The sequence below is a fragment of the Schistocerca americana genome, chromosome 11, assembly GCF_021461395.2.
Source record: "Schistocerca americana isolate TAMUIC-IGC-003095 chromosome 11, iqSchAmer2.1, whole genome shotgun sequence".
NCBI classification, from domain to species: domain Eukaryota; kingdom Metazoa; phylum Arthropoda; class Insecta; order Orthoptera; family Acrididae; genus Schistocerca; species Schistocerca americana.
The window spans coordinates 132,224,178-132,242,274 of NC_060129.1; the positions used below are offsets into that span (position 1 = coordinate 132,224,178).

The 18,097-nt window shown below is 43.1% G+C and overlaps 1 protein-coding gene across 1 annotated transcript in view; it reads right to left on the reverse strand.

Annotated features, from left to right (window-relative positions):
• Positions 1 to 18,097, reverse strand: part of LOC124554085 (poly [ADP-ribose] polymerase tankyrase-1-like) — a 114,765-nt gene that overhangs the window by 76,830 nt on the left and 19,838 nt on the right. Inside the window, exon 2 of the mRNA XM_047128135.1 lies at positions 13,117 to 13,286. Within this exon, the coding sequence (XP_046984091.1) occupies positions 13,117 to 13,204 (88 nt within the window). The 5' untranslated portion in view covers positions 13,205 to 13,286. The remainder of the gene's footprint in view (positions 1 to 13,116; positions 13,287 to 18,097) is intronic.

Genomic DNA, 18,097 nt, shown 5'->3' on the forward strand with positions numbered 1-18,097 from the left:
TTTCCCCCATTCCTGTCAATTGCTCCCTTATGCTCTCCCTGAAACTCTGTACAACCTCTGGTTCTTTCAGTTTATCGAGGTCCCACCTCCTTAGATTCCCACCTTTTTGCAGTTTCTTCAGTTTTATTCTGTAGTTCATAACCAATAGATTGTGGTCAGAGTCCATATCTGCCCCTGGAAATGTCTTACAATTTAAGACCTGGTTCCTAAACCTCTGCCGGCCGGAGTGGCCGTGCGGTTCTAGGCGCTACAGTCTGGAGCCGATCGACCTCTACGGTCGCAGGTTCGAATGCTGCCTCGGGCATGGATGTGTGTGATATCCTTAGGTTAGTTACGTTTAATTAGTTCTAAGTTCTAGGCGACTGGTGACCTCAGAAGTTAAGTCGCATAGTACTCAGAGCCTAAACCTCTGTCTTGACCACGACAATGCGTTCGCTGTGCTGTTTGTAATAGCTTACCCGCATTCCTATTGCTTTTTAAGGGATCTGACATTCCGCACTCCGATCTGTAGAACGCCAATTTTCTTTCTTCTGATAACGACGTCCTCTTGAGTAGTCCCTGCTCGGAGATCTGAATGGGGGACTATTTTACCTCTGGAATATTTTACCCAAGAGGACGCCATCATCAGTTAACCATACAGTAAAGCTGCATACCCTCAGGCAAAATTACGGCTCTAGTTTCCCCTTGCTTTCAGCAGTTCGCAGTACCAGCACTACAAGGCCGTTTTGGTTAGTGTTACAAGGCCAGATCAGTCAATCATCCAGACTATTGCCCCTGCAACTACTGAGACATCAGGAGAACACTAATTTAGTACTGGGGGGAAGCGCGGTTGGGGACGGGAGGGAGGGAGGGGATTTAAGTCGTACAGGGAGACCAAGTAATGAATACAGCAAACAGGTTGAGAAGGATGTAGATGGCAGCAGTTACTTGGAGACGAAGAGACCTGCACAGGATGAGTAGCACAGAGAGCTGCGTGAAATCAGTCTTTGTATTCAAGACGATAATAACAACAACCTTACTATTATTTCTGTTGTAGGGTAACATTTGCTTCTTTATACTATTTGTCACAAAAGGGATATGTGGTGCCTGGATGCAGTATAATTTCAATAGGTGTAGACAGTTGCTTATTATAGCATACAAATATTAGAAATCTGGCAAGGGTACATCACTAATCCTGTAATTGTTACATGACTTAAATTTGCTTCAGCACTTAGCATGAGGACCCTGAAACTGGTCCATCAGTAGACTCAGATGGCAGTTGTACATTTTAGTCACAACACGATATAAGAAACGCTATTAAATATCTATACATGACATTATAAACACTTTAACTTCAGACCTGCACAATCATCATTAAGCTTGCCCTTCAAGCCTGCTAACCAATCACTGCTATGAATTATCATAATGTTTGCTAAGATTTTAATACGCACTAAGATTTTAATACGAACAACCTTTAAGTTGAATACTTCAAATCTTTTCTTGGCAATTACACTTTAATAAAACATCAACTATCCTTGTATGAAAAATACGTGGAGTATGTCAAAACTTGGCCTGACTGAATACTTATAGTGTCAACTATGTAAGTGGGCTATTTAGGTTTTCATGTTGGTAACGCTATGTAGCGCTCTGTATGAAAATCACTGGCTGTGCTGTGTGAAGTCTGTGGCTGGTTGGCATTGTTGGAATAGTTGCTATTGTAGTGTTGGGCAGCTGGATGTGAACAGCGCGTAGCGTTGCGCAGTTGGAGGTGAGCCGCCAGCAGTGGTGGATGTGGGGAGTTTTGACAGCGGATGATCTGGACGTGTGTCCATCAGAGAGAGTAAATTTGTAAGACTGGATGTCATGAACTGATGTATATATTATGACTTTTTGAACACTATTAAGGTAAATACACTGTTTGTTCTCTATCAAAGTCTTTCATTTGCTGACTACGCCTATCAGTAGTTAGTGCCTTCAGTAGTTAGAATCTTTTATTCAGCTGGCACTATTGGCGCACGCTGTATTGCAGTAGTTCGAATAACGAAAATTTTTGTGTGTTAAGTGATTCATAAAAGGTATAGGTTATTGTTAGTCAGGGCCATTCTTTCGTAGGGATTATTGAAAGTCAGATTGCGTTGCGCTAAAAATATTGTGTGTCAGTTTAAGCACAGTAAAATATTGCGTGTCAGTTTAAGCACAGTCATTTATAATTTTTGTAAGGGGACGTTTCAACTATTCCACACAAGTTATTGTTTTTTTTATGGGAGGTAATTAGTTTTCAGTTCAATGCTAGGATTATTGCATCACTTGGAATAGGACCTTGTTTAAGTAAATGATTGTGCATAAATTAAGAGTGTCCAACCGATTGTTTAGGGAACAGAAACTTATTATTCATTAACAGAACAGATAACTGGTCTGTGCAGTTAGTCAGTACTCAAATGATTCTGTGAGATGCAGGTGGTGGCGGTGTCGATCTTATGTGGCTATTCAAAAAAGGTCCCAAAAATTATCCGTGGCTCTTGCTGTATAACGAAATCAGAAAATTCTGCTCTTGGCACGGTATTTCAGTGCTAACCAGTGTCAGAGGTATGACGGTCAACTTGGTTTTTTTAAATGGGATTCTATAGTTTGGTATTTATTTTCTGAAAACGGTTAACGAGACGAATCCAATGATGTGTAACAGTAAGGTCTTTGAAGGTCAACGAAGGTCACAAAGGTGGCTTGAACGTCCATTCACAGAAGGTGTTCGAAGTGATGACCATCGGTATCAATGCGTTACTGCAATCTTCTTATCATGGATTGAGTGGTATTCCTTAGCACTCATAGAAGCACATACTCTGACAACTCTCTCTCGTATATCATGCAGATAGTAAATAGCCGCCGAATGTGGTATATCTAGCTAACGCGCCTTTCACATGCAAACACCATTCGACGGTTTCGCAATAGAACACTAACAGTGACGGTAAGACTAGTATCGTCGAATCAAGCGAATGTGAATGATGTATTCCTTCGAAGAACAAGTCGATATGCTTCTCATTTAAGGAGAGTGCCAACGAAATTCAGTGACAGCTAGAGACCTATATACTGAAAGATATCCTCAACGTACTCACCCTGTACGTCGTACCTTTACATATGTGTATGATAAATTGAGACAAACTGGATCTTTAACGCATCGGAAGCATATTGGGCAAAGGTAAGCTACTAACGAGGAAACGGAAATTGGTACTCTTGCTACTGTGGTGCGAAATCCTTGTGTTAGTTCACGTCAAATCACAAGGGAATCTGGTATGAGCCAGAGGGATGACACATTTATTACTTTGATTTAATTTACTGACGAGGCTACATTCACGAACCACGGAAATGGTAATTTGAATAACGTGCATTATTGGGCTAATGAAAATCCATGTTGGCTGTGGCAAGTTGCACACCAAAAACCGTGGTCGGTGGATGTATGGTGTCGGATTCTGGAGAATATAGGCCCCCATTTCATCGAAGGGAATCTTAACGGTAGGAAGTACACCACATTCCTGCGAGAAACATTAGGTCTGTTATTGGAAGAAATACCTTTAGGAACGAGGAACAGATTGTGGTATCAACACGATGGGTGTCCAGCACATTTTTCGCTGATGTCTAGAAATGAGTTGCCGAGACAATTCCCAAATTGTTGGATTGGACGCGGAGGAGATGTGTCGTTGTCGGTTCATTCGCCAGACCTGACACCTCTGGATTTTTTTCTTGTGGGGTTTCATAAAAGACATTGATTATAAAGATGCCCCAACTACACCTGAGATATGCAAGAGAGAAATGTCAGAGCTGCTGCTTTGATAAGTGCCGATGTGATAAGGAATACCACTCAGTCCATGATAAGAAGGTTGGAGCAGTTCGAACACCTTCTGTAAATCGATGTTCATGCCACATTTGTGACCCTCGTTGACCTTCAAAGAACTTCCTGTTACACATCATTGGATTCGTCTCGATAAGTACCCAACTGTAGCATGTTATTAAAAAAAAAAAAAAAAACAAAGTAGCCCTTCACATCTCTGACACGATCCCACCTAGCAACAAAAAACCAGCGTCACATTATGGCCCCCTTGGCCCATGCAATTTTTCTCCCAGAAACGTTTCAGGTCTTGTCATACTTTTCAAGTTATTCTTGGTGGCAATAGTTAGTGACTCACCCTGTAGACACTCGACCGCGCAACTGCGCCGTGGGTGGGGGGGGGGGGGGATGGAGGAGGGGGGTGATAGGAAGGGTCGAGGGATGGCACTGACAGTGATCTGCACTGTGCCAATAGCAGGAAGGGGTCTGAACCCGGTACCTCACAGTCTGGGACAGTATTAGAGAGTTGGCACAGAGCCTTTTAATAATAGTGGGCGGCTCTTCTGCTGCTAATGGTCAGCTGCATTGGTGTCAAGAATGAAGCTGTTAGGGTGGCAGTATGACCAGGACAGTATCAGAGGGATCGGCGATCTGTGAGGTTAACTGAGAATGACTACCATCGTGAAGGTGTACCTACGTTACAACTACCAAAGGACTTATAAGAACGTGTAGAGTGCGGATAGCCAAACTCGCCCTCGCTACACAGTCAACGCATGAACTTGGGGAACACACCAGAAAGTGATCGCTAGAGAGCTGCCTTGAAACTGTCGTGTGGGGTTCTCAAGTATACGTGACAGCATATTTTCACGTAAGCCAGAATAGTGGGATCCACAATGGACTGAAAAATCGGCCATTGATTAACGGAGATCTTACATACAATATAGCTCTTAATTTTAACACACTATCCACTGAGTTTAGATGCTTTAGAAAAAGGGAAGTTATTTCTCAAACACAAATCTAACAGTTTCTGTTCGATAACCCCATCAACTCTGTTCATCTACGTATACATCTGTATCCATAATCTGCAAACCGCTCTGAAGCGCAAGGCGGAGGGTACTTCTTACTGTATCAGTTACCAGGGCTTCTTCACATTCCAGTCACAAATGGAGCTTGGGTATGATTGTTTAAATTGCCTGTGTGCGTCCTGTAAGTCAGCTAATTTCATTCGCACCACACCTGTAAGAGAGATATGTGGTGGGTTGTAGTATATTCCTAGATTCGAGGTGTAAAGCAGCTTCTTGAAATTTCCAAAGTGGGTTTTTTTGGAATAGTATCCGTCTATCTTCAAAGTGTGCCAGCTCAGTTTCTCCATGGATCAAAGAATCATTGACTGTTCGTGTTGCTCTTCTCTACATCTTTACAATATCTGCTGCCAGTCCAATTTGATACGGCTCCCACACACTACAGCAACATTCTTGGTATCGTCACATGAGACAATTGTAAACAGTTATCTCTGTGGACTGATTCCATCACCCTAGTATTCTACCAATGAACCAAAGCCTTTCACCTGTCTTATCTCCAATTGAGAGCACATGATCGTTCCGTTTCATGTCCCAAATTGTAACGCCCAGAGATTTGTATGAATTAACTGGTACCAGCTGTACTCTTTCATTGATGAGTATAATTTTTTGTCAAGATCCTACTCAATGTTTGTGCAGAATTCTTCAGATAGTACATCATTATAGATAAGTGCATCATCCGCAAAAATTCTAAAATCATTAAACTGCTGCAAGACCATTGATATACAACAGAAACTGTGGATCCCAATACACTTACATTGTACACACCAATTTCTCTACAATGAAGGAAACATGCTGAGTCCTCCCTACCAAAGAAATCATCAGTTAAGTCACAAATTTCGTATCATACCCCATGTAATCTTACTTTTGGTAATAAGTGTGGTTATGGTAGTGAGTCAAATGATTTTATCGAAAATCCTAAATTACTTCATTTACCTTACTGCCTTGATTAGGGCTTTAACGATGTCATGAAGGAAATTTGACAGTTTTCCAAATCTGTACTGATTGGCAATGAGGTCCTTCTATTGAAGGAACCTCATTACGTTTGAGCTGAGAATATGTTCAAGAATCCTATAACAAATGGATGGCAAGGATATTACACGGTAGTTTTGTGAATGGCTCCGGATGCTTTTCTAGTAGATGCGTGTCTCCTCGAACTTCTTCCAACTACTGGGCACTGTTATTAGTGTTAGAGATTTACGATAGATTTTGTTTAAGAGAGGTGCTAACTCAGGCGCAAGTTCGGTGGAGGGTCTGATAGAGATTCCATCACGCTCTGGAGCCTTGTTAAATCTCAGGTTTCCCAACACTAGTGATACTAATTCTACATCTATATCTGTCACCAATTGGAGCAATACCCCACAGTACCATCTCTAGAGAAACATTTCAGAATACTCATTCGGAATTTCTGATTTTGATTTGCTACTCTTAATTGTTGTCATTACCCAGTTCACGAGTGCTCTGACACTAACTTTGGTACCAGCTTTACATAGTACCGTCATTTTCTTGGTTTTGTGAGAGATCCTTCCTATTCTGTTATAGTATTCTCAGTAGGAGTCAAATTATGAAAAATCCAGGATGGAATGTAACAATATTACAAAAACGAAAGTTGCAACTCACCATAGAGCGGTAATGCTGAGTCGCAGACAGGCACGACAAAAAACTCTCAGAATTAAAGCTTTTGTCCAATAAGGCCTTCGTCAGCAGTAGACAAACACACACACACACACACACACACAAGAACGCACGCACGCAACTGACACACACCACAAGTCTCAGGCAACTGAAACCACATTGTGAGCAGCAGCACGAGTGCATGGTGGGAGTGGCGACTGGGTGTGGGGAGAGGAGGAGGCTGTGGCAGGGAGGGGAGCAACAGTATGGTGGGGTGCTGGACAGTGAAGTACTACAGGTTAGACAGATATCAGCGGAGAGGTGGGGAGGGTAGGGAAGTAGCAGAAACGTAGAGAAATAAAAATGTTGGTGGTGGTGGAATAACGTCTGTGTAGCGCTGGGGTGGGAACAGGACACCTTGCTGGATGGCTGAGGACAGTGATTAGCAAAGGAGGATGCCAGGCGGGTTGTGGGAACCTTTGTCAGTCACTGTTCTCACCCATCCAGCTCCTTCCCTACTCCCATTCCATCACTACATAAACATCATTTCACCACCAAAGACAGTCTTTCTATTTATCTCATTTTCTGATACTTCCCTCCTCCTCCCCATCTGTCCCCTTACCACCATCTAACATGCAGCACTTCACTGTCCGCCACCCCCACATACTACCCCTACCCCTCCCCACCCCAACCTCATCTTTACCCCCCACCCTGTCACCACTATCATCATGCAGTGGTGCTGCTGCTTGCAGTGTGGTTTCAGTTGCCTGAGAGTGCAGTCATGTGTGTGAGTAGCGTTTGCGTGAGTGCATATATGTGTGTGTGTGTGCTTGTTGTCTATTGTTGACTGCAGCCTTAATGACCAAAAGCTTTAATTATGAGAGTCCTTTTGTTGTGCCTATCTGCGACTCGGTAGTCTGAGTAGGTTAGACTAAATTCTCTTTCATCAGCTAAATACATCTCATTTAGCATCTTCCTAGATGTAGCCCCACGTTTGGCCTAGCATTCATTGACCAGTTGTCTCTTTTTCTTTTGATGTTTCTTTAAAATGACTCCTGACTGTGGAGTATCCCTCTGATCATGAACTGCTCTACATACGTACAAAGTGCACAGCTGACTGTTCTTGTAAACCTGAACCACAATTTTTCTACATTTTTTTCTCCAGAGTTAAATATTTCGAGTTTTGTATTCAAATTGGTCACAACTGCTTCTATATCTAACTCCCTGGAAGATTAAAACTTCCTGGCAGATTAAAACTGTGTGCTGGACAGAGCTCCTATATCTGGTTTGCTGAACATATATGTATTCTGCTACTTGTTTTAGTCCCCATTTGTACGTTGTAACTCATTGTTGCTTCATGGTCATTGATACTAGTTTCTGTGTGAGCTTCCTCAAAGAGGTATGGTCATTTTGAAACTATCAAATGCAACATCACTAGTGGGATCCCAAACAGTCTGTTTTAGGTAATTCTCAGACAACTCATTTAGAGGTGTTTTACCAGACGTCTTGTCACCCCCACCTCAGTCATTTTCTCAGTCGAGTGCTGCACAATTAGCATCTACTTCAACAATGAGAGTGTGACTTGGAAACTTATGTCACAGTGCTTCCGTTTTCTCTATAATTTTTGGTTGCATCTGGAGTAGATCTAGAAGTTGACAGAGAGACCTGATTCCAAATTAATGCCCACCGATGATACTGAGTCTTTCCCAGACAGCCTCACATGGAGTTTATGTTTCTGTTTTCGTTGGTACAATTTGTTTGTGACCTCGGACAAATGCCCTACAATCTCCATGTATATTTTCGATACACGCTGAAATTTTTATCAGTATCTCACTGCTGTCAGTTCCGCGTTTACACCAGCCTTCTGTACCGGGTATTATGTGAGCTCTACTGGGCCTGCTTCAAACCCTGGTACGTTGTTATCAGTGCTTCAGAAGTTGATCACTTGAATTGTAGTACTCTCGCCAGTATGTGACTCTTCTTTGGAACTATTACTGACACTTTCAGGTCCCTATCGTTATCTGGACTGGATGAAGAGTAGTCTAAGCTGAAAACCGTTGTGTCCACTCCGCACCCAAACAGCTACCTGAGCAGCAGCCTCTGATGTGTACCAAACACCTGACCCATTTATGGTGTCCATAGAGTTCTCAACCCCTTGACGCAAGTCCAAGAAATTTCAGGCTGCTTTGTCACAGAACCTTCGAACTCTGAGTCAGTAGTTACATTCGATTCAGAACGTGGGGGGCACGACCAGTTTTGCACTGCAACAAATTGTTTCACTGAAATTAGATGAGTGAGACCACCATTCTCAACCTTCTCTGACAGTTGAATGGTCCAAGTGATGCCGCAGAGCGCGGTCAGCTGCCGGTAGCACCACGTTCCCTCAGCAGTTGAGGGAATGGCCTCTTCAGCAGGCTGAATAAGGCTTCCAGCCATGGAGAGTGAGTACACTTAGTCTTCCCTCGCATCGTTTCTTGCATTTCCCTAACGGATACACTCACTTGCCGTACATTTGAACTACCTAGTGTTAACAGATGCTATCCTTTCGTGTTTGCCTCTTCTTGACACTGCTCATACCGTATTACCCAAAAGCTGAAGTTAGTCTCACTGACTCAGTTTCGATTTCAGTGGAAGCCTGCACCTCCTATTTGTTGGTTAGCGTCATAGGTACCGCGTGCTGGGTCCTCCCTGGTCCCTGCTCCACTGTCCATGCAGCCTAGTCATACCACTGACAGACCGCTCACAGCCAAGTGGATGGGCGGTGACAGATCATGTACTTCCTGGAGAAACTACAGATACCCAAGTGGATAAGCAGTGACAGATCATGTACTTTCTGTAGAAGCTGCTGACACCCAAGTGGATAAGCGGTGATAGATCATGAACTTCTTGTGCAAGCTTCTTACAGCCAAGTGGATGAGTGTTGACAGATAATGTACTCGCTGTAGAAGCTGCTGACAGCCAAGTGGATCAGCGAGGACACATCATGTACTCCGTGTAGAAGCGACAGCAGGAGATGGTAGTAACTCAGGTATCTGTGGCATATCTGATACATTACTGATGGTAGCTCTCCAGAAACACCCATATACAGCAGCTTCCAGGCGACTGATCGTAACTTATGAACGTCAGCTAACTCTTCCCACGTTCGAGGACGACGTTCACAGTAGGGCTGCAGTGTGGCTGGTGTACTGTTTTACAGAACAGTAAACAAGTATCATTGCCGGCCGCGGTGGCCGTGCGGTTCTAGGCGCTCCAGTTCGGAACCGCGCTGCTGCTACGATCGCAGGTTCGAATCCTGCCTCGGCCATGGGTGTGTGTGATGTCCTTAGGTTAGTTAGGTTTAAGTAGTTCTAAGTTCTAGGGGACTGATGACCACAGCAGTTGAGTCCCATAGTGCTCAGAGCCATTTGAACCAAGTATCATTGAAGTAAGCCTGCAGATCCTTTCTTATGTTCTGGGACAGTTAAGCTCCAAGTACAGCTAGTTACCGTTAAGATCTGAAGCAGTCCGTACGCAAATCGATGTTTCCTTTATAGTGCAGTAGCATCTTCTATAAACGCTACTAATCGTGAAATTTTTAGAGGTTGTAGTCGAAAACCAAATGAAAATTATCGTTAGTTCACAGTAAATGCAGACAATGGGATACATGTTACTTACAACAAGCGCTACAGAAACACTGATTTTATGCGACACACGTACTACACATCACTGGTAACTTATGAAAATTTTAAAAAATTTACGTCTATTCACTTTGATACACAATTAAAGATTGGATAAATGTTTCTTTGAATGAGGCTGCTACTCCGAAAATTTTTATGGAGGATAAATGTTGATCACAGCTGATATTACAGCACAAAATACGTATCTGATGGTACATAGCGTACGAAAACGGAATATATTACAACTCAAGCAGGATTTAAATACAGTTAACACGAAATATGTTTAAAATTGATGTGAAGTTATAGGACGTGACTCTTAGAGGAGAATTTATCCGTCATATCTGATTTTACTTGGACACTAAGGAAATAGAGGAAGTCGGTTTGTATACGAAATTATGAGTAAATAGCCATGGGAACTGCGGGATTCTCCAATTCAGCTGGCTTCGTGTCACATTTTGAACTTGCATGTCCAAGATGAACTCTGCAACATCAGTATGTCTCTAAAAAAAAAAAGTTATGGTGTGGAACATAACATAGCTAAGTAAACCTTGGTGAAAATTCTACCGATACGTTACACACACACATTACTTTTATCACTTTAAGGGTCTATGGAATATTCAAGATGATTTTTTCAACCATGTACAAACTCTAGTGATTGATCAATGAGAGGATAAGGAACAAAAAATGTCTGATGATGCCCAGAAGTGCATGATCCGTATGCCAGAGACCATTTATTCAGTCATTCTTTGTTACAGAAGCTGCAGTGTAATACCATGCAGCTACAGTTACAGTATGCATGATACCCTCCTAGAGGGTGGTACTGTTTATCGCACATCATGACCTAGGATGCAGGAAGTCGTGAAGGACGTACCTGAAATGATCAGACACTAGAGTTGGAAGAAAATGTAATCAGCACTGTGGAAGGCGACCGCCATCTCAGTAGCAGGCAGTGGACCAGCCTGTACAGGGTAAGCCAGACGACCATGTGGGACATTCTCCATGACGATTGTTACTACCATTATCACTTACAGTGTGTGCAGGGCGTACTAGCGACAGTCTTTCCACATAGGGAACAGTTCTGTCACTGATTTGTTCACCAGGCAACCACGATTCCGGGATTTGTGTTATCCATCATGTATTTCCTGCAGAAACTGCTGACAGCCAAGTGGATCATGTACTTCCTGAACAAGTGGCTGACAGCCAAGTGGATGAGTAGTGACACATTATGTACTTCCTGTAGAAGCTGATGACAGCCAAGTGGATCAGTGGGGACAGATCATGTACTCCGTGTAGAAGCGACAGCAGGAGATAGTAACATATGGTTATGGGGCCACCTCAGAAGTATCACGTACGCGTAGCCTATTCCAGATGTGGAGACACTGGAGCAGCGTATTTATCCCGCCTATGAGGCAGTTATGGTGCACCGTTACCCAAAGCAGTTATCCCAACAAGTTCATTCCGGCGTGTACCACGGGTAGCTCACGCCCGACTCTGCCAGTTATACTACTGGGAAGAAAGTAGCGTGTGACGTACGTATTGCCTATCATCGAGGAGCAATGTACAGTACTGATACAAGTTTGTGTGGTATCTTCAACTCTCATAACAGGCATCTGTGGGATGGTATGCAGAACGCGAATCATCAGCATCGGTGCAGCCGGAATGTGTGGGCCGGGATAATTGGCGGCCGTATTTTGGGACCAGTCTTCCATCCACATCGCCTAATAGGCCCGAACTATCGGCATTTCTTGCGGGTGTCTTTCTGGATGAAGTGCTATTGATGATTCTAATGGTTATGTGGCTGCTACACTTTGCCGTTAACGCCCAGATGCATCTCAATCGTGTCTTCCCTGGTTGATGGATTGGAGAAGGTGGTCCAGTTGTATGGCCTGCTCATTCACCGCCTCTCAACCCGTGCGATTTCTGGTTATGGGGCCACCTCAGAAGTATCGTGCACGGGTAGCCTATTCCAGATGTGGAGACACTGGAGCAGCGTATTCATCCTGCCTATGACGCTGTTATGGTGCAGCCTGGCCGGTGTGAGACAGAGCACGCTACGGCGCGTATGCACGCATGCGTTGAGGCACATGGAAAGCATTTTCAGTACATACTGAAACTCACTGCGTGGTACAGCTAGTATTAGGCCGCAGTCTTTTTAACAGTGTACGATTGAATGAATGGTTTCCAACGTGGAAACCATGCGTTTGCCGACACAAATTCATTAGACTTTTCTTGTTCCGTATCCTCTCATCGATCAATCCCTATAGTCTGTACGCGGTGGTAAAAACCATCCTGTATACGCAACATGATGACCAAATGGCATTCCAACTAGAGCTTTCTACAAAACTAAAAGCAATGATACAGCGATACGCAATGACGTTGCATAGTTCGCTCTCAGTAGTCTTGTGACTGCACCGTTACCCAAAGCAGTTATCCCAACAAGTTCATTCCGGCGTGTACCACGGGTAGGTCACGCCCGACTCTGCCAGTTATACTACTGGGAAGAAAGTAGCGTGTGACGTACGTATTGCCTATCATCGAGGAGCAATGTACAGTACTGATACAAGTTTGTGTGACCCTTGGACGAGACAATTATTTTACATCGTCTATCGCTGTTTTAAAAACAAAAGCTCGATATTTTCAAGTAGCAATCTAGTGTGTCTGAATACGACCGCCACCCCACGGTGCCGGCGTGAACTTCTCAGACCACCAGATAAGACTGCCGTGATTAAATATAATGGCACCAAATGATCCATGTGGACCATGAGGTGTCTGTAGTAGTAACGGATCAAACACTTACCTGAGTTGCCGGTTGTTAAACTATGTACGGTGGCTTCTATATAGGATTCGGAAACAGAAATTCGTAAAAATCTCAATGAAAAAGTTAAACATATTGTTCATTACTTCACAAAAATTGTTATCCGTCATCATACCCAGACTCCTATGAATCGAAGAAAGTAAAATTGTTTACCTGTAACAGAAACTGGGTGACTGCAGCCAGTAGATACGACTACCGCCACAAAAATGCGGACGAACCAACTAAAGCCTCTGCAGAACATGGCAGAAGGTCTCAGGTGTCGAGCCAAGTAAAGAACTTTTCCCTCAGAATAACTTCACCAAACTTGTAGTCTGCTGAACAACCTGAAATTTTACGAACAAGTGTAACCACAAAACACATTTTTTACCACTACCTGTATAGTAAATAAAGTAGCGTAAAGTAATATGGAGTACACCATTTTACAAGATGGATGCCACTCCGTTGTTCCGAATATACAGGGTGATTCACGACGGTATGCAAATATTTTAATTTGTTATTTCACGAGTAAAACTAAAGTAAAAAGTTCATATAAACATAGGTCCGCAAATGTTTAGTTACGGAGTTACGGCTAATAAAAGATTTTGCCTGAAATGAAGCAACTTCCTCAATATGAAGCCATCGAATATCAGTACGAGGTTTAAGTAAAGCCCGATTTCCATTTATTTTGTTGTTCTTGGTCTGGTGAATCTAATAAAACATGTCCCAACGTGTATCTGCAGTAGTTTTCCAGAAGATCCTGAGAAGCAAAGACGTAATTACGTAAAATTTTTTATTTATTTAATACTTCGCCTTTTTTTTTTTTCAAAAAAAAAATTCCAGGCAACTGCGCTCTAAGAAACACAGGGTGTATCAAAAATTACCATCCGATTTCAAAAATTATAACAATTATGTTACTTGAGGTAAGTTCGTGAACAACTTAGTGCTGAAAATAGCAAATTCTCGAGTTTTACTTGGTTTCCGCTAGGTAGCAGCAGTCTGCGCCCATTTCAGTTCTGGTAAAAATGGTGTCGGGACAACAGAGAGCGTTTCGTGTTATACGTTTTGCGCAGTGCTGGTCAGTAAGAACAGTTCATCGTGACTTTCGTACTAGGTATGGTGTGGATAGGCCTACAGCACAGAGCATTAGGTGATGGCATGCACAATTCCGAGAAGCAGTTGGGTTGTGTGAAACAAAATCGCCGGGCCGTCCCCGAGTGTCTGACACAGACGTCAAACGTATCCGCCATAGTTTCACAAGCAGTCTGCAGAAGTCCGTATGCCAGCTCAACATGCCCCAAATGTCCATCTGGCGTGTGTTGCGTCGACGTTTACGCTCGAAACCATACAAATTCCAGCTAATGCAAGCTCTTCGTGAAGGTGACAAACAACAACGTGTTGAGTTCTGTAATTTAGTTCTCAGGAAGATGGAGGATAACAATTTTCTTCCACGCTTCGTGTTTGGTGACGAGGCAACATTCTGTTTAAATGGAAATGTGAACCGCTATAATGTGAGAATATGGGGTACGGAAGAACCACACGAAGTTTTACGACATGAGAGAGATTCACCAAAATTTAATGTATTTTGTGTAGTTTCACGTGGTTCATGGTGTGGGTTCCTGTAGTCATGTCCTAGTTCATGAAGCACGGGCAACGTATGAGTGGCCAAGTAAGTGGTCCCGACAGTCGGGATACCAGTTACTTTGGAATAAGGCTGGGCATCTCGGACATATTCTGAGTCGTGGCCACCTTTGTGCTCATACGGCAAAGACTACCAAATCCACCGGTTAGTCCCTCATCCGTTAGGGGTAAAACCCAATGGGACTCGGGGCAAGTAAGGCTAGCAACCTGCTTCCCTGGTACTTTAAATATGATGCTGGCAACAATCAGAGCAAAATGCCTCGGACCTTTGGAGGTGACGGAGTCCCACCTCTAACTGACAAACCAGGGACTCCAAAGATACGACTTGGCAAACAAATGGTAATGAGATGGGGAGCTATTAATATCAATGGGGGCTACTCTGGGAAGATGGTAGAGCTGGCAGAGGCTGCAAGTAAGATGGGGCTGGACGTTTTAGCTGTTAGTGACATTCGGGTAAGGGGTGAGAAAGAAGAGGAAGTGGGAGAATACAAGGTCTACCTGTCAGGAGTCAAAGCAGGAATAGCACAATGGGGTGTAGGGCTTTACATCAGGAAAGAAATGGAACCCAGCGTAGTTGCAATAAGGTATGTAAACGAACGACTGATGTGGATAGATTTGACAGTGTCTAGCAAGAAAATTAGGATTGTGTCAGTATATTCGCATTGTGAAGGGACAGATCAAGATAATATGGATAGTTTTTATGAGGCACTCAGTGATGTAGTTGTTAGAGTAAAGGACAAGGACAGTGTTCTGCTCATGGGTGATTTTAACGCCAGGATTGGAAATCGAACAGAAGGGTATGAAAAGGTTATGGGTAAATTTGGAGAGGATATGGAGGCCAACAGGAACGGGAAACAACTCTTGGATTTCTGTGCCAGTATGGGCTTAGTAATCACAAACTTCTTTTTTAAACATAAGAACATTCACCGGTATACTTGGGAAGGCAGGGGAACCAGATCTGTCATTGACTATATAATAACAGATCAGGAATTCAGGAAGGCTGTGAGGGACACACGTGTATTCAGGGGATTCTTTGATGACACTGATCATTATTTAATCTGCAGCGAAATTGGGATTGTGAGGCCGAAAGTGCAGGAGGTCAGGTCCATTTGTAGGAGGATAAGAATGGAGAAACTTCAGGATAAGGAAATCAGGCACAAGTACATAACAGCGATCTCAGAAAGGTACCAGTTAGTTGAATGTAGTCAATTACAGTCATTGGAAAAGGAATGGACAAGGTACAGGGACACAGTACTAGAAGTGGCTAAAGAATGTCTTGGAACAGTAGTGTATAAAAGTAGGATGAAGCAAACAGCTTGGTGGAATGATACAGTCAAGGCAGCCTGTAAAAGGAAAAAGAAGGCGTATCAAAAATGGCTACAAACCAGAACCCAGGTAGACAGAGAAAGTTATGTTGAAGAAAGAAACAAAGCCAAACAGATAATTGCAGCATCCAAGAAGAAATCGTGGGAAGACTTTGGAAACAGGTTGGAGACTATGGGTCAAGCTGCTGGAAAACCATTCTGGAGTGTAATTAGCAGTCTTCGAAAGGGAGGTAAGAAGGAAATGACAAGTATTTTGGACAGGTCAGGAAAACTGCTGGTGAATCCTGTGGATGCCTTGGGCAGATGGAGGGAATATTTTGAAGAGTTGCTCAATGTAGGTGAAAATGCGATCAGTAATGTTTCAGATTTCGAGGTAGAATGGGATAGGAATGATGATGGAAATAGGATCACATTTGAGGAAGTGGAAAAAATGGTCAATAGATTGCAGTGCAATAAAGCGGCTGGGGTGGATGAAATTAAGTCGGAACTCATCAAATACAGTGGAATGTCAGGTCTTAAATGGCTGCACAGGATAATTGAAATGGCCTGGGAGTCGGGACAAGTTCCATCAGACTGGACAAAAGCAGTAATCACACCAATCTTTAAACATGGAAACAGAAAAGATTGTAACAACTATAGAGGTATCTCTTTAATCAGCGTTGTGGGTAAAATCTTCTCAGGTATTGTTGAAAGGAAAGTGCGAGTATTAGTTGAGGACCAATTGGATGAAAATCAGTGTGGGTTTAGGCCTCTTAGAGGTTGTCAGGACCAGATCTTTAGCTTACGGCAAATAATGGAGAAGTGTTATGAGTGGAACAGGGAATTGTATCTATGCTTTATAGATCTAGAAAAGGCATATGACCGGGTTCCTAGGAGGAAGTTATTGTCTGTTCTACAAGATTATGGAATAGGAGGCAAACTTTTGCAAGCAATTAAAGGTCTTTACATAGATAGTCAGGCAGCAGTTAGAGTTGACGGTAAATTGAGTTCATGGTTCAGAGTAGTTTCAGGGGTAAGACAAGGCTGCAACCTGTCTCCACTGTTGTTCATATTATTTATGGATCATATGTTGAAAACAATAGACTGGCTGGGTGAGATTAAGATATGTGAACACAAAATAAGCAGTCTTGCATATGCGGATGACTTAGTTGTGATGGCAGATTCAATTGAAAGTTTGCAAAGTAATATTTCAGAGCTAGATCAGAAATGTAAGGACTATGGTATGAAGATTAGCATCTCCAAAACGAAAGTAATGTCAGTGGGAAAGAAATATAAACGGATTGAGTGCCAAATAGGAGGAACAAAGTTAGAACAGGTGGACAGTTTCAAGTACTTAGGATGCATATTCTCACAGGATGGCAACATAGTGAAAGAACTGGAAGCGAGGTGTAGCAAAGCTAATGCAGTGAGTGCTCGGCTACGATCTACTCTCTTCTGCAAGAAGGAAGTCAGTACCAAGACTAAGTTATCTGTGCACCGTTCAATCTTTCGACCAACTTTGTTGTATGGGAGCGAAAGCTGGGTGGATTCAGGTTACCTTATCAACAAGGTTGAGGTTACGGATATGAAAGTAGCTAGGATGATTGCAGGTACTAGTAGATGGGAACAATGGCAGGAGGGTGTCCACAATGCGGAAATCAAAGAAAAACTGGGAATGAACTGTATAGATGTAGCAGTCAGGGCGAACAGGCTTAGATGGTGGGGTCATGTTACACGCATGGGAGATGCAAGGTTACCCAAGAGACTCATGGATTCAGCAGTAGAGGGTAGGAGGAGTCGGGGCAGACCGAGGAGAAGGTACCTGGGTTCGGTTAAGAATGATTTTGAAGTAATAGGTTTAACATCAGAAGAGGCACAAATGTTAGCACTGAATAGGGGATCATGGAGGAACTGTATAAGGGGGGCTATGCTCCAGACTGAACGCTGAAAGGCATAATCAGTCTTAAATGATGCTGATGATGATAATGATGATGATGTGTAGTTTCACAGGAAAAGGTGTAAGGTCCACGTTTCTTTTCCGAGAACACTGCTACGGGAAGCTCATACCTTGATATGCTTCACAACTTTCTGTTTCCACAATTCGAGACTGATTCGGACGACTTCATTTCCCGACAAGGTGGGGCACCGCCACACTGGCATCTGAAGGAGCGGGAATTTTGAAATCAAATGATTAACGAACGATGGATCGGTCG